At 43.2% G+C, this 26,677-nt stretch overlaps 2 protein-coding genes across 3 annotated transcripts in view; one reads left to right on the forward strand and one right to left on the reverse strand.

Annotated features, from left to right (window-relative positions):
• Positions 1–7: 7 nt before the first annotated feature.
• LOC110511247 (microtubule-associated protein 1 light chain 3 beta) lies at positions 8–17,348 on the forward strand. The gene is made up of 4 exons (XM_021592266.2): positions 8–275; positions 14,296–14,351; positions 15,327–15,433; positions 15,585–17,348. Exons 1-4 carry the CDS (start codon positions 236–238, stop codon positions 15,757–15,759), a joined length of 378 nt encoding a protein of 125 aa, XP_021447941.1. The 5' UTR covers positions 8–235; the 3' UTR covers positions 15,760–17,348.
• LOC110511130 (zinc finger CCHC domain-containing protein 14) overlaps positions 16,650–26,677 on the reverse strand; it is a 39,374-nt gene continuing 29,346 nt past the window's right edge. For both annotated transcript variants that reach the window (XM_036972417.1, XM_036972413.1), the window contains exons 9-13: positions 26,457–26,545; positions 23,490–23,605; positions 22,248–22,397; positions 20,987–22,144; positions 16,650–19,486 (exon numbers count right to left, since the gene is read on the reverse strand). In XM_036972417.1, the coding sequence (XP_036828312.1) occupies positions 19,431–19,486; positions 20,987–22,144; positions 22,248–22,397; positions 23,490–23,605; positions 26,457–26,545 (1,569 nt within the window). In that variant the 3' untranslated portion in view covers positions 16,650–19,430. The remainder of the gene's footprint in view (positions 19,487–20,986; positions 22,145–22,247; positions 22,398–23,489; positions 23,606–26,456; positions 26,546–26,677) is intronic.

The raw sequence follows: 26,677 nt of genomic DNA on the forward strand, positions 1-26,677 counted from the left end.
CTCTCTCTTTCAATGACGTCAAGTATCAGCTGACTGGTTTGTTTTGCTGTAGACTCCGCAGCAGATAGCAAGGAAGGAGTCGAACGACATCAAAGGAGTAAAATAATTTGTTATTCTTACAAAAAATTGGTCTTGGATCGCCCAACAGTTTAAATCATCTACGGTTGAAAATATATGTACCATTCTTACAGGCATCTTTTGCCTCATTTACGAAACAGTTTGACCTGCGTGAAATATGCCTTCAGAGAAGACATTCAAACAAAGGAGGACATTTGGTATGTACTAACACCACACATTTTAACATTGGAATCTGATTTTATAGATTATGTCGTTATTTCAATTAGTAACTGTTCACATTTGATGGATCCTTATTTCGTAATGTCATCTTTTATGTGGAAAACAGATGGTTTCCCAATTGCCCCTAGTGTCTGAATAGTTCATCAGTTCAACTTCGACCAGACGCCAAAGGCAACAAACAGTATAGGTACAAATTTGGAAGATAATTAATTCGATATAATATAGGCCTACACTTGGCTTTTCAAAGCGACAAATTCGTGATAAATAAGTGTGGTGGCTGTATCTAGGCTAATAAAAAAAGGTTATATCCTCAGTGGGTCATGTTATGCAATCCGAATAGACTGAGCAAATATTGGTGTTGTGTTTAGTTGGTAGGCTTTAGCCTACAATGTCTGTCTCTGTAAAATGTATGTCAATGACAGCGAAACGATAATCGGATTCTGTTGAGCTCAATTTGTTTTGGAAAGAGATGTTTTAAAAAATAAATAAGTAGGCTACATAGGCCTATTGCTCTTCTCGAAATGCAGGGAAGTGCGCTGCAAAATTGGGGGATGGGATGGGACGGATTGCGAAGGTGAAAAGAGGGCCTTGGGGGAAGGGGCCAAAAACAAATGTCTGTAGGCTAACTGTAACATTATATCATGTAGACCTAGATAACAAACCAAATATGGATTGTCGTGTTAATTTCGCTTTCTGTCAATAGGCCTTTATGTTCAATACAGTGTTGCGTCTGAGATGAGGTTCCTTGTTTAGGGTTGTGATGTGACTAGATGGAGTACAGCTACGACCGGACGTTAGTTTTCGTAGCAGGTTAGGAGAGCTTTTCAGCGAACCCTAACCCCTTTCTTAACCTAATTATCCTAACTCAGGGATTCCCAAACTTTTTTGGCCCGCGACCCCATTTTGAAATCTTTTTTTTTGTTGTTGCCACAGTAGGGAGAACCTGGACGAAAGTAACACTTTTAGTTTTTTACTCCGACAGTTTGTGTCCTCTACCTGTAATTTAATTTCTAGAGCAAATTAGTTGAAATTAAATAGACCTAGAACTGAACTACTGCAATGTTACTTTTGTACCTGCCGAGGGGGGTGCATTCAGTATGATATGTTATGTTTTGTATTTTGACTTGTGGGCAGAATGACAGTACCTTGTCAGCTCTGGGATTCGATCTAGCAACGTTTCGGTTACTGGCCCAATGCTCTAACCACTGGGCTCCCAAGTGGCGCAGTGGTCTAAGACACTGTCTCTCAGTGCAAGAGGTGTCACTGCCTCTTTCGGTTTGAATCCATGTTGCATCACATCTAGCCGTGATTGGAATAGGGCGGTTCATAATTAGCTCAGCGTAGTCTGGGTTTGGCCTGGGAAGGCTGTCATTGTAAATAAGAATTTGTTCTTAACTGGCTTGCCTAGTTAACCCTTTTAGTTAACCCTTTTAGCTAACCCTAACCCTTTAACTTAACTCCTTAACGCTAACCCAGCCGACGTTAGCCAGCTAGCCAACGTCAGCAGGTAGCCTAGTGGGGCGGCAGGTAGCCTAGTGGTTAGTGTTGGGCAAGTAACCAAAAGGTTGCTAGATCGAATCCCCGAGCTGACAAGGTAAAAATCTGTTGTTCTGCCCCTGAACAAGGCAGTTAACAAACTGTTAAAAAAAAAAGTTTTATTTTAATTAACTCCACCTAGCCAACGTTAGCCACCTAGCTAGAATTCGTAACTTATTACTGATTCATTTATTTAAACCCGTTCCAAACGGACCCGAGGACAACTAGACTCATTCCGTATGGACCTGATTGGATCCAGACCCGGTCCAATCTGAGTGAGGAAAGCAACAGAAAATTACCTTTTTAAAGCTACTATATTAAGCAGAGCTGATAATGCGCGAGACAAGGCAGAGAGGTGCCGCTCTAGCAAGTGGGGCCTACTCACAGCTATAGTAGACTAATAGCTGCCATAGCTAGGTTATTTATCAAAAATGATTAAGTAGTACCTGTCTTGACTGCATCAAACCGGGAGAAGCTAGTTAAGCTAGCTAGCGTTATCTAGCTAGGCTAATTGAGGCTGCATGCGCTTTCACATCCTACAGTTAAAAATAACTCCATTCAGAATATTACCTAAATCGCAGCCTAACCATACCAAATATATCATACTAATTTGTGTGTGTCCTGGATTCACAGTAACTATGTTATGTCTGATCTGAGAACAGGCTGGGCGAGAAGTGCACAATATCTGTTTTAGCTGTACTATCAGCCATAATTTCGTGTTTTTGTAACTGGAACCTTAAACAACTATGCACAGCTCTACAACAGAAAAACACTTCTGGGTCAGTTTTCTTTACTTACATCGCTCAAACCCACATTTTAGGGAGGTTGTCCTCCACACTAGGAACGTGCTGACTTCACAGCATCACTCTAGTTCATGTGTTATCTGAGAACATGGGCGGTACCCCATGTGGTGAAAAAGGTGATGTAATCAACGGCCAATGTTTACTTTATTAATTGCGGCTATGGCAGTCTATTACAAATCAGTCTGCCAGTACTTTTGACAGTATTTTAATCTAATTGTATTTGTCACATGCGCCGAATACAGCAGGTGTAGGTAGACCTTACCATGAAATTATTACTTACAAGCCCTTATCTAACAATGCAGTTCAAGAAATGGATTTAAGAAAGTATTTTATAAATAAACTCAAGTAAAAAAAATAAAAAAAATGTAACACAAGAAAATTACATAACAATAGCGAGACCGGTACCGAGTCAAATGTGCAGGTTAGTCGAGGTCATTTGTAAAGTGACTATGCATAGAAAATAAATGGTGAGTAGCAGCAGTGTAAAAACAAAGGGAGGGGGGTGTCAATGTAAATAGTCCGAGTGGCCATTTGATTAATTATTCAGCAGTCTAGTGGCTTGTGGATAGAAACTATTAAGCAGCCTTTTGTTCCAAGACATGGCTCCCCGGTGACGCTTGCCGTGCGGTAGCAGAGAGAACAGTCTATGACTTGGGTGACTGGAGTCTGACAATTGTTTTGGGGCCTTCCTGTGTCCTGGATATCAGGAAGCTTGGCCCCAGTGATGTACTGGGCCATACGCACTACCCTCTGTAGCGCCTTACGGTCAGACACCGAGCAGTTGCCATACCAGGCGGTGATGCAACTGGTCAGGATGCTCTCGATTGTGTAGCTGTAGAACTTTCTGAGGATCTGGGGACCCATGTAAAATCTTTTCACTCTCCTGAGGGGGAAAGGTGTTGTCGTGCCCTCTTCACAACTGTCTTGGTGAGTTTGGACCAGGATAGTTCTTTGGCGATGTGGACACCAAGGAACTTAACTCTCAACCCGCTCCACTTCAGCCCATCAATATTAATGGGGGCCTGTTTGGCCCTCCTTTTCCCATAGTCCACGATCAGCTCCTTTGTCATGTTCACATTGAGGGAGAGGTTGTTGTCTTGGCACTACACTGCCAGTTCTCTGACCACCTCCCTATAGTCTGTCTTATCGTTGTCGGTGATCAGGCCTACCACCGTTGTGTCGTCAGCAAACTTAATTATGGTGTTGGAGTCGTGCTTGGCCAAGCAGTCTTGGGAGTACAGGAGGGGACTAAGCATACACTCCTGAGTGGCCCCAGTGTTGAGAATCAGCGTGGCAGATGTGTTGTTGCCTCCCTTACCACCTGGGGGCAGCCCGTCAGGAAGTCCAGGATCCAGTTGCAGAGTGAGGTGTTTAGTCCGAGGGTCCTTAGCTTAGTGATGAGCTTTGTGGGCACTGGTGTTGAATGCTGAGCTGTAGTCAGGGAACAGCATTCTCACATAGGTGTTTCTTTTATCCAGGTGGGAAAGAGCAGTGTGGAGTTCGATTTGAGATTATGTCATCTGTGGATCTGTTGGGGCGGTATGCGAATTGTGGTGGGTCTAGGGTTTCCGGCATGATGGTGTTGATGTGAGCCATGACCAGCCTTTCAAAGCACTTCATGGCTACTGACGTGAGTGCTATGGGGCGGTAATAATTTAGGCAGGTTAACTTTGTTTGAAACATGTAGGTATTACAGACTCAATCACGGAGAGTTTGAAAATGTCAGTGAAGATACTTGCTAGGTTCGCGCATGCTTTGAATACATGTCGTGGTATCCGTCTGGCCCCGCAGCTTTGAATATTGACCAGCATCAGTTTGTGGTGGTAAATAGACTGTTATGAGTAATATAGATAGTGTGGTCTACAGCATATCATGTGATATTCTACCTCAGGCGAGCAATACCTCGAGACTTCTTTAATATTAGACATTGCACACCAGCAGTTATTGACAAATAGACACACACTCCCGCCCCTCGTCTTAGTAGACATACAGTGGGGAGAACAAGTATTTGATACACTGCCGATTTTGCAGGTTTTCCTACCTACATAGCATGTAGAGATATGTAATTTATCATAGGTACACTTCAACTGTGAGAGACGGAATCTAAAACAAAAATCCAGAAAATCACATTGTATGATTTTTAAGTAATTCATTTTCATTTTATTGCATGACATAAGTATTTGATCACCTACCAACCAGTAAGAATTCCGGCTCTCACAGACCTGTTAGTTTTTCTTTAACCTCTTTGATCTCTAGGGGCGCTATTTCATTTTTGGATAAAAAACGTTCCCGTTTTAAGCGCGATATTTTGTCACGAAAAGATGCTCGACTATGCATATTTGAAAGAAAACACTCTGAAGTTTCAGAATCTGCAAAGATATTGTCTGTAAGTGCTCCAGAACTCATTCTACAGGCGAAACCAAGATGATGCAGCAACCAGGAAATGAGCAGAATTTCTGAAGCTCTGTTTTCCATTGTCTCCTTATATGGCTGTGATTGCGCAAGGAATGAGCCTACACTTTCTGTCGTTCCCCCAAAGTGTTAGCAGCATTGTGACGTATTTGTAGGCATATCATTGGAAGATTGACCATAAGAGACTACATTTTCCAAGTGTCCGCCTGGTGTCCCTGCGTCGAAATTGGAGCGTAAAGCCAGGTGCAATTATTTTTCCATTTGAGAGCAAGGAGAAACCAGGCTTCCACGAAGGATATATCATTGAAGAGATATGTGGAAAAACACCTTGAGGATTGATTCTAAACCACGTTTGCCATGTTTCAGTCGATATTATGGAGTTAATTTGGAAAAAAGTTCACGTTTTGAGGGCTGAATTTTCTTTTTTTTTTTTTTTTTTTTTTTGGTAGCCAAATGTGATGTACAAAACGGAGCTATTTCTAATACACAAAGAATCTTTTTGGAAAAACGGAGCTTCTGCTATCTAACTGAGAGTCTCCTCATTGAAAACATCAGAAGTTCTTCAAAGGTAAGTTATTTTATTTGAAGGCTTTACTTGTTTTTGTGATAGTTGCCTGCTAAATGCTAACGCTAATGCTAACGCTAAATGCTACGCTAGCTAGCTACTGTTACACAAATGATTGTTTTCCTATGGTTGAAAAGCATATTTTGAAAATCTGAGATGACAGGGTTGTTAACAAAAGGCTAAGCTTGAGAGCTAGCATATTTATTTCATTTCATTTGCGATTTTCATGAATAGTTAACGTTGCGTTATGGTAATGAGCTTAGGTCTATAAATAGAATCCCGGATCCGGGTTTGGTCGTCGCAACAGGTTAAGAATCCCTCCTGTTCTCCACTCATTACCTGTATTAACTGCACCTGTTTGAACTCGTTACCTGTATAAAAGACACCTGTCCACACACTCAATCAAACAGACTCCAACCTCTCCACAATGGCCAAGACCAGAGAGCTGTGTAAGGACATCAGGGATAAAATTGTAGACCTGTACAAGCCTGGGATCGGCTACAGGACAATAGCAGCTTGGTGAGAAGGCAACAACTGTTGGCGCAATTATTCGAAAATGGAAGGAGTTCAAGATGATGGTCAATCACCCTCGGTCTGGGGCTCCATGCAAGATCTCACCTCATGGGGCATCAATGATCACGAGGAAGGCGAGGGATCAGCCCAGAACTACACGGCAGGACCTGGTCAATGAACAGAAGAGAGCTGTGACCACAGTCTCAAAGAAAACCATTAGTAACACACTATGCCGTCATGGATTAAAATCCTGCAGCGCACGCAAGGTCATCCTGCTCAAGCCAGCGCATGTCCAGGCCCGTCTGAAGTTTGCCAATGACCATCTGGATGATCCAGAGGAGGAATGGGAGAATGTCATGTGGTCTGATGAGACAAAAATAGAGCTTTTTGGTCTAAACTCCACTCGCTGTGTTTGGAGGAAGAAGAAGGATGAATACAACCCCAAGAACACCATCCCAACCGTGAAGCATGGAGGTGGAAACATCATTCTTTGGGGATGCTTTTCTGCAAAGGGGACAGGACGACTGCACCGTATTGAGGGGAGGATGGATGGGGCCATGTATTGCGAGATCTTGGCCAACAACCTCCTTCCCTCAATAAGAGCATTGAAGATGGGTCGTGGCTGGGTCTTCCAGCATGACAACGACCCGAAACACACAGCCAGGAAGCCAGGACAACTAAGGAGTGGCTCCGTAAGAAGCATCTCAAGGTCCTGGAGTGGCCTAGCCAGTCTCCAGACCTGAACCCAATAGAACATCTTTGGAGGGAGCTGAAAGTCCGTATTGCCCAGCGACAGCCCTGAAACCTGAAGGATCTGGAGAAGGTCTGTATGGAGGAGTGGGCCAAAATCCCTGCTGCAGTGTGTGCAAACCTGGTCAAGAACTACAGGAAACGTATGATCTCTGTAATTGCAAACAAAGCTTTCTGTACCAAAAATTAAGTTCTGCTTTTCTGATGTATCAAATACTTATGTCATGCAATAAAATGCTAAATTAATTACTTAAAAATCATACAATGTGATTTTCTGGATTTTTGTTTTACATTCTGTCTCACAGTTGAAGTGTACCTATGATAAAAAATTACAGACCTCTACATGCTTTGTAAGTAGGAAAACCTGCAAAATCGGCAGTGTGTCAAGTACTTGTTCCCCCCACTGTCGCTGATCTGTCCTGCCGATGAATGAAGAAGCCAGCCAGCTCTATATTATCTTTGTCGTCATTTAACCATGTCTTTGTGAAACATAAGATATTACAGTTTTTTAAATCCCGTTGGTAGGATAGTCTTAATCGTAGATTGGCCAGTTTTTTTAAAGTGGTTGCACGTTGGCCAATAATACGGAGGGTGGTGGTGGTTTACCTACTCGCCGGCAAATTTTTACAAGGCACCCTGCCCTTCTCCCACTTTTTCTCCGTCTTTTCTACACGCGGATGACAGGGATTTGGGCCTTGTCTCGACAAAGCAGTATATCCTTCGCGTCTGACTCATTAAAGAAAAATCTTTGTACATTTCGAGGTGGGTGATCACTGTTCTGATATCCAGAAGCTCTTTTTGGTAATAATAGACGGAAGCAGCAACATTATGTACAAAATGAGTTTCAAACAATGCGGGGGGAAAAAAATACGTAGGTTTGATCCCCAATCTTTGATCCCTAAGAGATGTCACTTTTTAAAACCTCTTAGATGTGCATGGTTCTGGTACTGGTACCGACCGACATTTTCGCTTATAAATCGATCTGTGTACACCGTAGATCACAATGGCTCGCATTGAGCGAAAGCCATGGTTCCCACAGACACCGTAGCATTTCTTCTGTGCCTGTGTGAAGTGGAATGTGAAATCTGAAACCACTTGAATCTGGGATGTCCTTCATTGAGACTTCCGGCGCCGACAGAGATGGCCGCCTCGCTTCGCGTTCATAGGAAACTATGCAGTTTTTTGTTTTTTTACGTGTTATTTCTTACATTGGTACCCCAGGTCATCTTAGGTTTCATTACATACAGTCGAGAAGAACTACTGAACATAAGAGCAGCGTCATCTCACCATCAGTACAACTAAGAATATGACTTTCGCGAAGCGGATCCTGTGTTCTGCCTTTCACCTAGGACAACTGAATGGATCCCAGCCGGCGACCCAAAAAAACAACTTTGTAAAAGGGGGAAACGGAGCGGTCTTCTGGTCAGACTCCGGAGACGGGCACATCGTGCACAACTCCCTAGTATTCTTCTCGCCAATGTCCAGTCTCTTGACAACAAGGTTGATGAAATCCGAGCAAGGGTAGCATTCCAGAGGGACATCAGAGACTGTAACGTTCTTTGCTTCACGGAAACATGGCTCACTGGAGAGACGCTATCGGAGTCGGTGCAGCCAGCTGGTTTCTCCACGCATCGCGCAGAGAGAAACAAACATCTTTCTGGTAAGAAGAGGGGCGGGGGCGTATGCTTCATGGTTAACATGACGTGGTGTGATCATAACAACATACAGGAACTCAAGTCCTTCTGTTCACCTGATTTAGAATTCCTCACAATCAAATGTCGACCGCATTATCTACCAAGGGAATTCTCTTTGATTATAATCACAGCTGTATATATTCCCCCCCCAAGCAGACACATCGATGGCTCTGAACGAACTTTATTTGACTCTTTACTAACTGGAATCCATTTATCCGGAGGCTGCATTCATTGTAGCTGGGGATTTTAACAAGGCTAATCTGAAAACAAGACTCCCTAAATTTTATCAGCATATCGATTGCGCAACCAGGGCTGGAAAAACCTTGGATCATTGCTATTCTAACTTCCGCGACGCATATAAGGCCCTGCCCCGCTCTCCTTTCGGAAAAGCTGACCACGACTCCATTTTGTTGATCCCTGCCTACAGACAGAAACTAAAACAAGAAGCTCCCGCGCTGAGGTCTGTTCAACGCTGGTCCGACCAATCTGATTCCACACTCCAAGACTGCTTCCATCACGTGGACTGGGATATGTTTCGTATTGCGGCAGACAACAACATTGACGAATACGCTGATTCGGTGAGCGAGTTCATTAGAACGTGAGTTGAAGATGTCGTTCCCATAGCAACGATTAAAACATTCCCAAACCAGAAACCGTGGATTGATGGCAGCATTCGCGTGAAACTGAAAGCCCGAACCACTGCTTTTAATCAGGGCAAGGTGACCGGAAACATGACCAAATACAAACAGTGTAACTATTCCCTCCGCAAGGCAATCAAACAAGCTAAGCGTCAGTATAGAGACAAAGTAGAATCTCAATTCAATGGCTCAGACACGAGGTATGTGGCAGGGTCTACAGTCAATCACGGATTACAAAAAGAAAACCAGCCCCGTCACGGACCAGGATGTCTTGCTCCTAGGCAGACTAAATAACTTTTTTGCCCGCTTTGAGGACAATACAGTGCCACTGACACGGCCCGCAACTAAAACATGCAGACTCTCCTTCACTGCAGCCGACGTGAGGAAAACATTTAAACATGTCAACCCTCGCAGGCCCAGACGGCATCCCCAGCCGTGCCCTCAGAGCATGCGCAGACCAGCTGGCTGGTGTGTTTACGGACATATTCAATCAATCCCTATCCCAGTCTGTTGTTCCCACATGCTTCAAGAGGGCCACTATTGTTCCTGTTCCCAAGAAAGCTAAGGTAACTGAGCTAAACGACTACCACTTCCGTCATCATGAAGTGCTTTGAGAGACTAGTCAAGGACCATATCACCTCCACCCTACCTGACACCCCACTCCAATTTGCTTACCGCCCAAATAGGTCCACAGACGATGCAATCTCAACCACACTGCACACTGCCCTAACCCATCTGGACAAGAGGAATACCTATGTGAGAATGCTGTTCATTGACTACAGCTCAGCATTTAACACCATAGTGCCCTCCAAACTCATCATCAAGCTCGAGACCCTGGGTCTCGACCCCGCCCTGTGCAACTGGGTACTGGACTTCCTGACGGGCCGCCCCCAGGTGGTGAGGGTAGGCAACAACATCTCCACCCCGCTGATCCTCAACACTGGGGCCCCACAAGGGTGTGTTCTGAGCCCTCTCCTGTACTCCCTGTTCACCCACGACTGTGTGGCCACGCACGCCTCCAACTCAATCATCAAGTTGCGGACGACACAACAGTGGTAGGCTTGATTACCAACAACGACGAGACGGCCTACAGGGAGGAGGTGAGGGCCCTCGGAGTGTGGTGTCAGGAAAATAACCTCACTCAACGTCAACAAAACTAAGGAGATGATTGTGGACTTCAGGAAACAGCAGAGGGAACACCCCCCTATCCACATCGATGGAACAGTAGTGGAGAGGGTAGTAAGTTTTAAGTTCCTCGGCGTACACATCACAGACAAACTGAATTGGTCCACCCACACAGACAGCATCGTGAAGAAGGCGCAGCAGCGCCTCTTCAACCTCAGGAGGCTGAAGAAATTCGGCTTGTCACCAAAAGCACTCACAAACTTCTACAGATACACAATCGAGAGCATCCTGTCGGGCTGTATCACCGCCTGATACGGCAACTGCTCCGCCCACAACCGTAAGGCTCTCCAGAGGGTAGTGAGGTCTGCACAACGCATCACCGGGGGCAAACTACCTGCCCTCTAGGACACCTACACCACCCGATGTCACAGGAAGGCCATAAAGATAATCAAGGACAACAACCACCCGAGCCACTGCCTGTTCACCCCGCTATCATCCAGAAGGCGAGGTCAGTACAGGTGCATCAAAGCTGGGACCGGGAGACTGAAAAACAGCTTCTATCTCAAGGCCATCAGACTGTTAAACAGCCACCACTAACATTGAGTGGCTGCTGCCAACACACTGACTCAACTCCAGCCACTTTAATAATGGGAATTGATGGGAAATTATGTAAAATATATCACTAGCCACTTTAAACAATGCTACCTAATATAATGTTTACATACCCTACATTATTCATCTCATATGTATACGTATATACTGTACTCTATATCATCTACTGCATCTTTATGTAATACATGTATCACTAGCCGCTTTAACTATGCCACTTTGTTTACATACTCATCTCATATGTATATACTGTACTCAGTACCATCTACTGTATCTTGCCTATGCCGCTCTGTACCATCACTCATTCATATATCTTCATGTACATATTCTTTATCCCCTTACACTTGTGTGTGTATAAGGTAGTAGTTTTGGAATTGTTAGCTAGATTACTTGTTGGTTATTACTGCATTGTCGGAACTAGAAGCACAAGCATTTCGCTACACTCGCATTAACATCTGCTAACCATGTATATGTGACAAATAAAATTTGATTTGATTTTTAATATCTCATTTGCTCTTACGACCGTCCATCAACTCTTACCTCACAACCACTGACAATTCACATGCCTGCAATCGTTACATTGTAGCGCAGCTATAGGGAGTGGTTTCACCATGGTAGCTGGGCGATATGGCCAAAATGTATCATATGGTATTTTTCATTTTTTTTTTACGGAATGACTATTTGACGATATTTTATGTTTTTGATTAATAAAAATTCTACACTTGCTTTGAGTAGTGCGTGACCCTAGGGTGGCAATACATATATATTCTAAATTATTTTTCCATTCTGATTGTTTTATACTGCTCAATTCAACTTCAACCTATTTCTGAATTTCCTGCACTCATTTGAGATAATTTCCAAACTGCCACGATATGGCAAAAATACTAGGCCTTATTTTTAACCAAATGTTGGAATTGCGATTTAGATCAAAACACCTGGGTGAACTTTTGGAATCATGTAAATAGAATGTTTATTGTAATTCTATAGTTTGAATATAAATAATAGTAGGTTCTTTGAATACAATGTTTGACATGACGACGAATGAAAATGCCATGGACGAGTTATTGTGACAGGGTAGGAACCAAATTGATGTTCAGTGTTTCCTTGGGGACCCTATAATCTTTGGTTACATTACATCTTTATTCATATAGCCAACATATTCATGCTTCTCCTATTCCTCTTTGATTTAGAAGATACGGTTGCACAAACAACATGCGGATTTAAGCCTCCACCAGTACTGGTCTCAGGCTGCATTAGCTAGCTACGTTTGCTCCGTGACTCCGTACTTTTGTTAGCTAGCCAGCTGCCTAGCGATTAGCATTAGTGTCTAACACGGTTTAGCTTAACTTGCTAAGAAAATAAACTAGCTGTTTGCAGATGTAAGAAACACAAACTCATATTGTAATTCTAGAACGCGTGTGGATTTACATTAAGATCAAAGTGTAAACAACATCGTTGTCATCAACATCGTTGCATGTGCTGCATTGACCATGCAGACTGAACGAAAGTATCTCTTGGTCAAGCAACAACAAATGCACCCCTTGAGTGACGGGGTGGGACTAGGTCTGTGGAAAGCGGCATGGAGAGAGGGATGACTCAAGTAGCTGAGTAAACTATAAAAATGGATATTACATACGGCATATCACATTTAACAAACCAAACATTTAAAATATCGTTATAGAAGGTAAAGTAAAAACCCAAACCGGTCCGTGCATAAATTCCGGTATATAGTAAAATACGGTATACCGCCCAGCCCAGTAGCACATTCAATGATCGATTTATAGCATTGTTTGTCCTAGACACAGAAGATTAATATGAGGCGAGTTCCTAACGAGTTCAGGAAGCCAAGCTAGAACTGAGACGTTCCCAGCGATGCTGGCAGACGTTTTGATCAAGAGAGACCTTTAGAAAATATGTACATTTTCTCTAACACTAAACATATAAATATGTATTTAACAGTGGAAATGACTTATATACTTTCTAAATATAGCATAATCAAATTATGAAACGACTAACTATAAGATTTCACCTTCCTTATTCATACAGTTTTGTTGAATATGGAATACATCATAAAATATGTAATTTCCTAATGTAAAAAAAAAAAAAAAGTAGTTGAGCTTGTGTCCTCAAAAGTGACTACATCTCAGCAATTTATAACAATTTTTGCCAGAAAGGTGAGATTTTAACCTTTCTTTGAGTATGCAGCATTATGGCCCTCTCATGATAAATAATAACTTTTGGGGATTACGTAGATGACATTTAATTACATTTAACTGGTAAAATCCACTTCAATCAGTGTAGATGAAAGGGAGGAGATGGGTTAAAGAAAGAGTTTTAAGCCTTGAGACATGGATTGTGTATGTGTGCCATTCAGAGGGTGAATGGGCAAGACAAAATATTTCAGTGCCTTTGAACAGGGTATGGTAGTAGGTGCCAGGCGAACCGTTTTGAGTGTGTCAAGAACTGCAACGCTGCTGGGTTTTTCACTCTCAACAGTGTGTATCAAGAATGGTCCACCACCCAAAGGACATCCAGCTAACTTGACACAACTGTGGGAAGCATTGGAGTCAACAATGGACAAGCATCCCTGTGGAGCATTTTCAACACCTTGTAGAGTCCATGCCCTGAAGAATTGAGGCTGTTCTGAGGGCAATAGGGGGTCCAACTCAATATTATGAAGGTGTTCCTATTGTTTGTACACTCAGTGTAGGTCTAGATATAGTAAAGGCTGTTTTTAAGCCCTCAGCCTTTATATAATCATATGAATGAATTTATATACAATATTCAACTATAAAAGACTCATTTGAGAAAACAATTTGTCTGAACTGTCTCTTTAAGTCTATTGTATTTACTTAAGAGCAAAGTGAATTATTATTCCTGTAAAAATCTCTCGTGTATTTCTGGATAGAATTGCCTAAATATGAACATTTTGTGGAGCAATTGGGATCAAGAGGTCCATCCTTCCAGGCACTTGTGGTGGTGTGTCTTCTGTCCATCAGTCAAAACTGACCCAGGGTTTGTGTGTAAACAAAGGGGCCCAATGCCTTATCTGGTGCCATGGAAACCGTTGTTTTGGCCTTGTTGCAAATGGCCACCGAGTTGCAAAGTTCAGCAGGATGGGACTAGTTTAGAAAATATTATGTTCACTTGCTGTTTCATTTATGGTCGGAGTTGATTCATTACCTGGTTTGCTGCGCTAATTGTATTGTCTATAACCATAGGGGGTTTGAGATAAATGGGCAATATATATTTTCCTTTGAGTTACCTGTGTGAAAGGCAGATGGGATATAGAACAGATATAGTCTGATAGTTATTTTGTCATCTCACCTGTTCTTTCTTCCTTGTGTCCACAGAGCAGAGAGTAGATGATGTACGACTGATCCGAGAGCAGCACCCCAACAAGATTCCGGTTAGTATCAGATCTATTACCACCACAACCATGCAAAGATATAATATACTTAAGCGATAAGGCATGAGGGGATGTGGTGTATGGCCAATATACCACGGCTAAGGGCTGTTCTTATGTACGACGCAACGCGGAGTGCCCAGATACAGCTATTACCACAAACCCCAGAGGTGCCTTATTGCTATTATAAACTGGTTACCAACTTAATTAGAGCAGTAAAAATACATGTTTTGTCGTGGTATATGGTCTGATATACCACGGCTGTCAGCCAATCAGGATTCAGAGCTCGGACCACCCAGTTTATAAATTGGGATAGAGAGTATTCCTAAATACAGACCCATCCAATGCTTTCCTCAACAGAAGTTATCCTTCCTAACAGATATTCTCATGAAGAATAGGTAGAAGGGTATGGAACCGTCTCCGTGTTAGCCATGTGTCAGGACCCAAACAGACCACATATCAGATTGAATATCTCTCTAACCTTCCATCTGCTCTCCTCCACACACACACACACACTCTGACTGACTGACTGACTGAAAGGGCCTCAGTTACAGTACATGACCACTTCCTGATCCTTACCATTGTCTGTCCAGGGGCCCCAAAATCCTGAGTAATGCCCCTCCCCCTCTGATTGACACTAGCTGTGTCTTGGTCATAGGAATATAATAAATGGAACGGGCGTCCCCATTCAAGTCAATGATGGCAACCATTGCGATGAGCAAAGCTGGAAATGAAAGCAGGAAGTGTATCCATCAATATGTTCTGTGATTTGTTGACTCAACTGACATTACAAAAAATACATTACAATACCAGGCATCCATCGCGGGTGTACACCTGAGTTTACCAGTCAAATCGCCAGGGTTAGAGGTTCTGGAGCCCATTCTATTTCTATGGTCTTGGTAATGTGACTCCTTCTTGCATGGTGTGCTGTGGGGACAGTGAGCTCTATAACAAGATGTTTCCTCTGCTTCCTTTAAGGTCATCATTGAGAGATACAAGGGAGAGAAGCAGCTGCCCATCCTGGATAAAACCAAGTTCCTGGTTCCTGACCATGTCAACATGAGTGAACTGATCAAAATCATCAGGTGCTCTTTCATGATGTTACGTTATCTTCGACCTTCTCTGTATTTACTTACATACATACATTTATCAGGCACTCACTACAGCAAATGTACTTCTACCAATGTGTGGATCTGATGTGCTGAACTCTTTGTCCATGTATCTTTGTCCCACCAGGAGGCGCCTCCAGCTGAACTCCAACCAGGCCTTTTTCCTGCTGGTGAACGGCCACAGCATGGTGTCCGTGTCGGCAGCCATCGCTGAGGTATACGAGCGCGAGAAGGATGACGATGGCTTCCTCTACATGGTGTACGCCTCGCAGGAGACCTTCGGAACCATGGCCCCCCAGTAACAGCCTCCCACCACCACGCCAGCACTCGGGACATTGATACTATCTACCACCCCCCCACCCACCTGATCCTTCGTTCCTAAATACAGACCTATCCCCCTGTCTTCCCTCCAACCCATGCTTGCTTTACAACCTTAGCCAAGACCATAGGAACCAGCCAACCTCTTCTCCCATGCGCTAAAGGGCCCCTTATAGTTATTAAAAGCCCTATCCTGCACCTTCTCATACTCTGCCCCTTACCCATACATTCAGCCATGTGTTTAGGGAAAGGGATTAAATAGTTTGTTTGGGTTTTGTTGTATAGGATGGATTAGTATAGCAGAGATGATTGCCAGTTCAGCTTGAGTTCGCTCGCACAAGTTTCAAACGTTACATGTTAAATCCCTGCTTGAGTCCATCACGGTTGAGTTCAGATACAGCAAACCCCATCTTTTCTTTTCCACTGGTTGGGTTTGCTAAACTTGAATGAGCTCAGTCTTTTGGATGAAGCTTCAATCACAACAGCTGCTGAGGAATTTTGTAACAGTTTAGTTGAATCCAGTTTGACTGACATGGGACATTACTGCCACAACATGTGTCATCATGTGGTAAAGTCTCCTGTGATGGGTGACTTAGGCCAATAGTCTTAACCGCTGTGACAAAATTACTGTTTCTATTTCCTTTTTAGTCTTTACTTTGGCCAATTCTAGGCAAACTATAGTTTTTAAGGCTTACATGTTAATGTGTGTTCAGTTTAGCATTCACCTCCCCCTGTCTTTATAATGGTTATGGGTTCAGCGATAAGTACAATTCTCTCCTTAATGAAAACGAAGGTCCTTTTTCAAATATGTTTTTATTTCCCTGCCTTTGTCGTAAATGTCTCCACATAGAAGAGATGTGAGGGACTCTTGTTTAAAAAAAAAGAAGTTTTTTTTAAAATGCTATGCTACCGAAAATCTGCTTTGATGATTGTAATAAGAGATTTGCCTCTGTGTGTGTACAGATATTGGACAAATGAAAGGAATAATAAACTGACCTTGATCACTATGATAGGACATGATGATGGAATTGCACGTGTGTTGAAAGGGTCACTGATGTGGGGTTGGTGGCCAGTTAGGACTGGGCGGGCATCATGGGCTGGGTCTGTCCATCTCTCCCCCACCTAGACCTGCCCTAGGGCTCCGGACAGAGCTCATCTCTGGGTGGCATCACACTTTTAGAATATTCAATTTGTTTAATAGAGGGTTATTTACGCCTTTATAATGTGTGATGACTTGTGTCCTCTTCCCTTTTGCTGTCCTCAACTGTTTAAAATGTTAGATGCCTTTTTATGTCAGCATTTTTGGCAGTTCCATCTTTATTTTGTTTTCATTCAATGTGATTTTGCTTCGCTGTACAAATGTCCATATGCTATACTTGTGCATAATGAATAAGAATGATTCTATGATCAGTTTGATTGAGGGTTTAATAACAGAGGAATGGTACAGTTATCAACCCAATGTTCCTCTGCATTCTCCTGTGTTTGCCACTCATTCTTCATATTTACAGCAGTATTACAACCTTTTCTTGTATTTATGTTCATATTTTATGAATAAAAAAAAAATGTAAACGTTTCTGTGGTGTGTTCCCCATCTAGAACGCCTATGCTGGTATTAGACACGGTGTTGCCAATGAAATTATGAAATCAGAAAACAAAATATGTTTTTCATGCAGTATATAAAACAAGTATATACAAAAATAAAACAGGATCTGACCTTCAAGTTCAAATCTGCTTCACAATAATACCAAATGTTTTAAAACACCTTTTAAATCAAACATGCATAGCTATTGACTAAGAAAACTGCTACGTTACAGTCAAATAATACCAGCTAATTAGATGTCATTATATGTTTGACAAGAATCTCATTGGAACCAAGTAAGCTGAAACCGTTCCAGAAGCAAAAATACAGTATCATTTTATTATGGCCATACATTTTCTTTAGTAAATGATTGTACCATGCAGGGTTGCTAAGGCATCTAGGATGCACAGCTTTGTGCACAAACGTGATTTCCTATGGTCAATAATTTCACTATTTCATTTTAATGATATAAAGACATGATTATAAATCTAATTGGTTTACACAAAATGTTTGCAGCATGAACCTGGGTGTATTAACTAAACACAATGTTACAGAACAGTGTAAAAACAAATGATCCACCAGAGAATCATGTTTGCTCTGCAGCCATAATGTGCCTACTGTAAACTCTCTTACTCCCATGAGACCTAGACCATAAACAGCATGGATGTGGTCAAAACATTTTTGACAACAGTCCCTGACATGCAATACTGTACAGATAGTCAAGATACAATCCTGGATTGTCCTACAATTCCTTGATCTTCAGTGACCACTTCCTGATCCTTACCTACAAATACCACATCCACCAGAATGGAACTCCAAGTGGATCCTGATTTAGTCAAAGTCTTGACTATATATTGGAAGCAATAGGTGCAAGTGTTTATTGGTACATATGATCATTATCAAAGAAATGTCCCTTATGACTGAAGACACTCCAGTGCAACACAACAAACCTATAATAACTTGTCCATCCTTGAAGACCACTGTCCTCATGTCACACTCACATCCAATGGCCTGGGACCAGCCAGTCTCATAAAAGTGCTTCACATGCCACACCATGGTGGCAACTTAAGGAGACATTCACTGACACATTCAATATCTAATCTTTCTCAAAAAGGATCCTCTTACATTTCACCACCACCCATTTTGGGTGGTGATTATAACAATTAGACTGCTCCAACTTCTAAACTTCTAAATTATTAAACAAGTTTGGAATCATTTCCAGGCAGTTCGGCACAAAACAAAATCAATGGCACATCTTAGTAATGCTGGCACCATCTGTTTCTTTTCATCATTAATACCTGCACTGTACAGGGCTAAGTACCCACAGTGAATGATTTGTTGCATAAAGCACTTGTTTGTTTCACTTCCTCTTCCCCTGTGATGTCTGGCAACACAAAGGGAAATGACAGAAGTACTTCCTTGTTTCCTCAGAGACATGCTTTGTTCCAGAGGAGGAGGATTTGGCAGACAGTCAGTCAATGTGCATTATTTGGCAGTCATCTTATGTCTTTACATTCACACTTCATCATCCTCTCAGATATACATCCAACTTTCTTCTCCAGAGCAATTTAAAAGGCCATCTTGTCTTAGAACAGTACATGACTTGTTTTGAAAGGGTTGGGTCTGGCTACAGAACTGAGTGACACTGAGGTGTGACCTGAGTAGCGTGAGGAGTTTTGTCATATTTTTATTTTTTCCTTTGACCAAAATCATCTGTTATAGATGGACTGGAACTAATACAAATCTGTTGTTCTGCCCCTGAACAAGGCAGTTAACCCACTATTCCTAGGCCGTCATAGAAAACAAGAATTGGTTCTTAACTGACTTGCCTAGTTAAATAAAGGTAAAAAAATATATTTAAAAAAATAAAAAATAGCACCCTCCAAATTGACTCTATAATTTCACTTTCTTCATGGTCTCAAGCAAGAATCTAAGTTGAGTTGAGTGGCCACCATTCACCAGCCTACCATCAAAACTGTGACTGGTGTTCAAAGAGTCACGTTATGAAAGGAGCTCCTCCAATCTGAGGAACATAAGGTGCTGATGTGCCCAGGTGTGAGATCACAGGAGTTTTTCTTAGTCCCCTGAGTCCTGGCTGTCTGATTTAGGAGCATACTTCAGCCGAAATGTGCCTGAAAAACAAAATACCAATTACGGTCAATATGTCAAGTTCCCTAAGAGGTTTCTGTGGATATAAAAAATATACAGTACCAGTAAAACGTTCGAACACACCTTGATGACAGCTCTGGCATTCTCTCAACCAGCTTTATGAGATAGTCAACTGGAATTCATTTCAATTAACAGGTGTGCCTTGTTAAAAGTTAATTTGTGGAATTTCTTTCCTTCTTAATGCGTTTGACCCAATCAGTTGTGTTGTGACAAGATAGGGGTGGTATACAGAAGACAGTCCTGTTTGGTAAAAGACCAAGTCCATATTATGGCATGAACAGCTCAAATAAGCAAAGAGAAGCGACAGTCCATCATTACTTTAAGAAATGAAGGTCAGTCAATCCGGAAATTTCAAGAACTTTGAAAGTTTCTTCAAGTGCAGTCGCAAAAACCATCAAGCGCTATGGTGAAACTGGCTCTCATGAGGACAGCCACAGGAAAGGAAGACCGAGAATTACCTCTGCTGCAGAGGATACGTTCATTAGAGTTACCAGCCTCAGATTGCAGTCCAAATAAATGTTACACAGGGTTCAAGAAACAGACACATCTCAACATCAACTGTTCAGAGGAGACTGTGTGAATCAAGTTATTCATGGTCGAATTGCTACAAAGAAACCACTACTAAATGACAGCAATAAGAAGAGACTTGCTTGGGCCAAGAAACACAAGCAATGGACATTAGACCGGTGGAAATATGTTCTTTTGTCCAATGAGTCCAAATTTGAGATTTTTGGTTCTAACCACCGTGTCTTTGTTAGACGCAGAGTAGGTGAACGGATGATCTCTGCATGTGGTTCCCACCGTGAAGAATGGAGGAGGTGTGATGTTGTGGGGGTGCTTTGCTGGTGACACTGTCAGTGATTCATTTAGAATTCAAGGCACACTTAACCAGCATGGCTACCACAGCATTCTGCAGCAATACGCCATCCCATCTGGTGACCCAAAACACACCTCAAGGCTGTGTAAGGGCTATTTGACCAAGAAAGAGAGTGATGGAGTGCTGCATCAGATGACCTGGCCTCCACAATCAACCAACCTAAACCCAATTGAGATGGTTTGGGATGAGTTGTACCGCAGAGCGAAGGAAAAGCAGCCAACAAGTGCCCGGCATATGTGGAACTCCATCAAGACTGTCGGAAAAGCATTCCACATGAAGCTGGTTGAGAGAAGGCCAAGAGTGTGCAAAGCTGCCATCAAGGCAAAGGGTTGCTACTTTGAAGAATCTCAAATATATCTTTAAAAAAACAATATTTAAACACTTTCTTGGTTACTACACGATTCCATATGTGTTATTTCATAGTTTTGATGTCTTCACTATTATTCTACAATGTAGAAAATAGTAAAAGTTAAGAAAAAGGCTTGAATGAGTAGGTGTGTCCAAGCTTTTGACTGGTACTGTACATATTTTTTAATCATAGAATTACAATATTTCTTGCAGTAGCTGTACGGTTTCTACTTTATACCTTGCTGAGCAGCGTCCATGGGTGGCTGCTTGCATTCCTGTGCCCGATGGCCGATGACCCCACAGTTGTAGCAGGACAGGCTCTCTGGCTTCTTGTGCCCTCCGTTCCCCACCACTCCATGAGGCTGGTACATGTTGGCCCCGGCACCCAGAAATCCCTGCATGGGGGGCAGGACCAGCCCCTGCTGCCCCTGTGTGTCATGGCTGTGAGACATGCTGCTGTTGTAGAGGGGCGGTGCCACCAGGGGGTAGGGGAAGGCAGTACTGCTCCCAGCCAGCAGGGGACTGAGGTGAAGCAGGGGACCCAGGGTGAACACTGACGTCCCTGAGAAGGGGTGCTGGAAGTACCCTGCGTAGCTGGCCGGGAGGGCCCCGTAGGAACCACAGTTCCCACTGCAACCACAGGAGCTGCACACGCACACAGATGGGCTTGGGGTGGAGCCAGAGGCGATGGTGTAGCCACTCTTCTCTGTGGAAGTGGGACTGGAGCTTGGCAGGACAGCAGCGCTACTGTTGACACAATAGGTGTTGCCTGGCACCGCTGCTATGGGAACGCTGCTCGCGGTTCCCATGGAAATGCCACTCACAGATGGGAAGGCTGACTTAAAGGAGGGAGATAATGAGGAAGAGGAGGCGGAGGAAGACGGGTAAGGGTAGTGTCCAGCACGGGGTAAGGAGGGGGACACCTGTAGGTGTAGAGGGGGGTGTGAGACGTGGTGCAGGGTGTTAGAGGTGGTGGTGAGGGCGGTGCTGGTCTCCACCATCATGCCTGGAAGGGAGCGCAGCATGGTGACCCCAGAGGGCCCCCGGGGCCCAGCAGAATCCTGGTGGAGGGGAGGGAACCCCACACTGTCCACACTCAGGCCAGGGAACAGGCTCTCAAGCCGCACCCCAACAGCTACGCCTGAACCCAGGGGTTTGGCCCGCTCATTAGGGCAAAGGGGAGGGGGCCGGGACTTACGGGGGGAGCCCAGCATGCGTCTTGGTGACAGTAGGGGCAAGGAGGGTGGAGGAAGGCCAATGTGGGAGGGGCAGGGAGTAGGATCATTCTGCACGGGAAGAACCTGAGCAGTGGGCCGACTAGGACCTGTTGTAACGGTGGGGTTCAGGGGAACACATGTCCTGTCCTTCTCTCCGAGGTCTAGTCCTGACCCCATACCTGGATGGGAGACAGAACAAACTGTTATCATAGATAAAATGTTATGCTAATTTAAAAGCAGGGTATATAATTAATGACTGCTGAAAAAGGGATGGGGACTCACGTCTGTGTGGCTCCTTGGCCCTGTCGAAGGCCCCTTCCCGAGACAGAGACAGAGGGGTAATGGGGCTGGAGGAAGAGCTGGAATAACCCGAGGAGGAGCTGCTGTCCCGGGGGAGAGGGTGCATGCCCGTCTCTACCTCCACACGTAGCTCTGAACACAGAAACACATGTAGGCTAAATGAAGCTGAAGTGTAGAGCAGGGATCATCAACCAGATTCACATGTGGGCTGATTTCTTCATGAGCGGATGGTCAGGGGACAGGAACATAATTACAAATAAATTGTAGACTGCAAATTGACCACGAGCAGATATAATATTTGACTAAAGCATAATAATTTCAAACCATGCTTATATTTCTATACGATCACATACGGAAAGTATTCAGACCCCTTGACTTTTTACACATTTTGTTATGTTACAGCCATATTCTAAAATTGATAAAATAAAATTTTTTCCCTCATCAATCTACACACAATACTCCATAATGATGAAGAGAAAACAGGTTTGTAGGCATTTTTACAATTTAGGTAGAATAAATTGTCCGTAGAGCTCCGATCTGGGGAAGGGTAACAAAACATTTCTGCAGCATTGAAGGTCCCCAAAAACACAGTGGCCTCCATCATTCTTAAATGGAACAAGTTTGAAACCATAAATTTTCTTCCCAGAGCTGACTGCCTGCCCAAACTGAGTAATCGGGGGAGAAGAGCCTTGGTCAGGGAGGTGACCAAGAACCCGATGGTCGCTCTGACTGAGCTCCAGAGTTCCTCTGTGGAGATGGGAGAACTTTCGAGAAGGACAACCATCTCCGCAGCACTCCACCAATCAGGCCTTTATGGTAGAGTGGCCGGACAGAAGCCACTCCTCAGTAAAAGGCACCTGACAGCCCGCTTGGAGTTTGCCAAAAGGCACCTAAAGGACTCTCAGACCATGAGAAAAAATATGATTTGGTCTGATGAAACCAAAATTTAACTATTTGGCCTGAATGCCAAGCGTCATGTCTTGAGGAAAAATGGCACCATCCCTACTGTGAAGCATGGTGGTGGCAGCATCATGCTGTGGGGATGTTTTTCAGTGGCAGGGACTGTGAATGTCCTTGAGTGGTCCAGCCAGAGCCCGGACTTGAACCCGATCAAACTGATTTTGGCATTTTAACCTAACCTTCGTGTCATGATCGCGTCTGGTGGGGACAGACAAAATCAACATGCGCACGATGCTGGTGTAGTCAGCATGTTAGAAGAGTTACCTGTGTTGTTGCTGGAGTGGACTTGTGCCACTGGACCAATGTGGCTGGATGGAGTAACCCTGGCGATGCCACTACAGGACACAGGGAACTGGGACATCATATACCTCTTCTCCCTACTGACAACACAAACACACACAGTCAGTCATCACACAGACACAAAACAGCATAACTGAGGGGAATATCATCACAGCCAATCAAAATAATTTGATAGGTACACAAGCAGGCGCCAGACAGCTACTATATAAGGTGAAGAAATAAGCTGGAGAGATCTTTGAGATGGTCTTTCACTAGCACTCCTGAAACCCTAGAGGATTCTCTAGTCTAGTCAACATTGCACAAGCACACCAGGGTCTGACATGCAGTAATATGTGTCTACCCCAGTCTTCACGTCACACTAATTGAACTATAAAGTACATACAGTGCATTCGGAAAGAATTCAGACCCCTTCCCTTTTTCCACATTTTGGTACTTACAGCCTTATTCTAAAATGGATTAAATAATACATGTTCTTCATAAATCTACACACAATACCCCATAACGACAAAGTGAAAACAGTTTTGTAGAAATTTCTGCACATTGATATAAAAAAAACAACAGAAATACCTTATTTACATAACTATTCAGACCCTTTGATATGAGACTTGAAATTGAGCTCAGGTGCATCCTGTTTCCATTGATCATCCTTGAGATTTTTCTACAACTTGATTGGAATCCACCTGTCATAAATTCAATTGACTAGACATGACTTGGAAAGGCACACACCTGTCTATATAGGGTCCCACAGTTAATAGTGTATGTCAAAGCAAAAACAAAGCCATGAGGTGGAAGGAATTGTACTTAGACAGGATTGTGTCGAGGCACAGATCTGGGGAAAGGTATCGAAAAAGTTCTGTGGCATTAAAGGTCCCCAAGAACACATCATTCTTAAATGAAACAAGTTTGGAACCACAAAGACTTTTCCCAGAGCTGGCCACCCGGCCAAACTGAGAAATCAGGGGAGAAGGGCCTTGGTCAGGGAGGTGACCAAGAACCTGATGGTCACTCTGACAGAGCTCCAGAGTTCCTCTGTAGAGATGGGAGAACTTTCCAGAAGGACAACCATCTCCGCAGCACTCCACCAATCAGGCCATTATGGTAGAGTGGCCAGACGGAAGCCACTCCTCAGTAAAAGGCACATGACAGCCCGCTTGGAGTTTGCCAAAAGGTTCTATGGTCTGATAGAACCAAGATTTAACTCTTTGGCCTGAATGCCAGGTGTCACGTCTGGCGGAAACCTGGCACCATCCTTATGGTGAAGCATGGTTGTGGCAGCATCATACTGTGGGGATGTTGTTCAGCGGCAGGGACTATGAGACTAGTCAGCATCAAGGGAAAGATGAACTGAGGAAAGTACAGAGAGATCCTTGATGAAAACCTGCTCCAGAACACTCAGGACCTCAGACTGGGGCGAAGGGTCACCTTCCAGTGGTTTCGGGTCTCTGAATGTTATTGAGTGGCCCAGCCAGAGTCCAGACTTGAACCCAATCGAACATCTGTGGAGAGACCTGAAAATAGCTGTGGGTCTCAATACTTATGGAAATGTGATATCTGCTTTTTTATTTGTAATACATTTGCAAAAAATTCCAGCAACCTGTTTTTGCTATGTCATTACGGGGTATTGTGTGTAGATTGATGAAGGAAAAAAACTATTTAATCTATTTTAGAATAATGCTGCAATGTAACAAAATGTGGAAAAAGTCAAGGGGTCTGAAACCTTCCCGAAACCTGCACTGTATACCATATCAACCTTGGGACATATTTCATATTTGGTTATATACGTGGTATGATCAGGGAGAGAGATGGAGATATATGTGTGATAAATAGTTATCTGAGATTCATTTCTGCTGTCCCTGGTGCAATAGAGAATTGATATAGAAAAGCACTTTTGTTAGCAGTCCGTGTGACATGACACATGAGTGTTTTTTGGACAACCATATAGGCCTACAGAGGGAAAATAGTGTTCATTTAGCTGCATCACCAGGTGAAGGAAAATCTGACTTGACAGTAGAAATAGTGATCCTGAATAAGCTCCCATTCTCCCAGCTCTCTGTCAGACACACCTATGGAAAAGCACCTGAGGAACTTTCCGCTTCCTGTAATCAACGCACATGGTTGTACCTGGCTAAACCTGGCTAGTGGAAACGTGTTGATATTAGCAGTGGAAACAGGCTTAGTGATAATGTTTTCTCTCAGTACCACTCCTATGCTACAAAAGGTGACTGTTTTCTCCAGGGGAGTGATTCTTTCTATCTCCCCTTTAGGTAAACTTATCTGGGCTAACCAATCTGCCCCACTGGCATGCTAGTTAACCATTGATAACCAAATGGCCATTATTCCTCTATATTCCCTCACACAAAAACATAATTGATCAATCTCCTTTGTTAATGTTTAATAAAATATACCATCAACAGATTAACATTTTACACATGCTACACAAATTATAAAGTATGACTATTTAAAAAAATTAAAATATTAAACATTAGTTGTAAATAGACATAGTAGGTAATGTTGGCCTAATTCTATGTATTTTGCACCGTTGTATAACAATGACCTGATTTGATCTATCTATCTATCTATCTATCTATCTATCTATCTATCTATCTATCTATCTATCTACACTCTTAGAAAATAAGGTTCCAGGTTTAACAATTTTTGGTTCCAGGTAGAACTATTTTGGGTTCCATGTAGAACCCTCTGTGTAAAGAGATCTACCTAGAACCAAAAAGGGTCCTTCAAAGAGTTCTCCTATTGGGACAGCCAAATAACCCTTTTAGGTTCTAGAGAGCACCTTTTTGTGTATCTATCTATGTCATTACCCTCTGAACTACCCATTTCTAAACAGAAGTATGTTGGGATTGTCACTGTTTTTATTGAGCTGGGGGACAGAGAGCTTGATGTGGGGGTTCAGAGTTCAAGGTTCAGACTCACTTCTGCAGTTCTAGCTGCGTCTTCAGCTTTTTCTTGGCTCCCTGGGTGAGGTCATACCTGTTCAGATCCTCCTCTGTGAGTCCAAGGAACTGTGGGAAAGGAGAGCAGGTTGAAGAGAGGGAGAATGAGTCTGATAGGGAAAAACAGCAGCTGTTGTTTGATCTACTCTAATGTCTTACTGTTGGGGCTTTCTAATATTAGACGTAGCCTTTGACATGTAG

This window comes from Oncorhynchus mykiss, chromosome 1 (genome assembly GCF_013265735.2).
Source record: "Oncorhynchus mykiss isolate Arlee chromosome 1, USDA_OmykA_1.1, whole genome shotgun sequence".
NCBI classification, from domain to species: domain Eukaryota; kingdom Metazoa; phylum Chordata; class Actinopteri; order Salmoniformes; family Salmonidae; genus Oncorhynchus; species Oncorhynchus mykiss.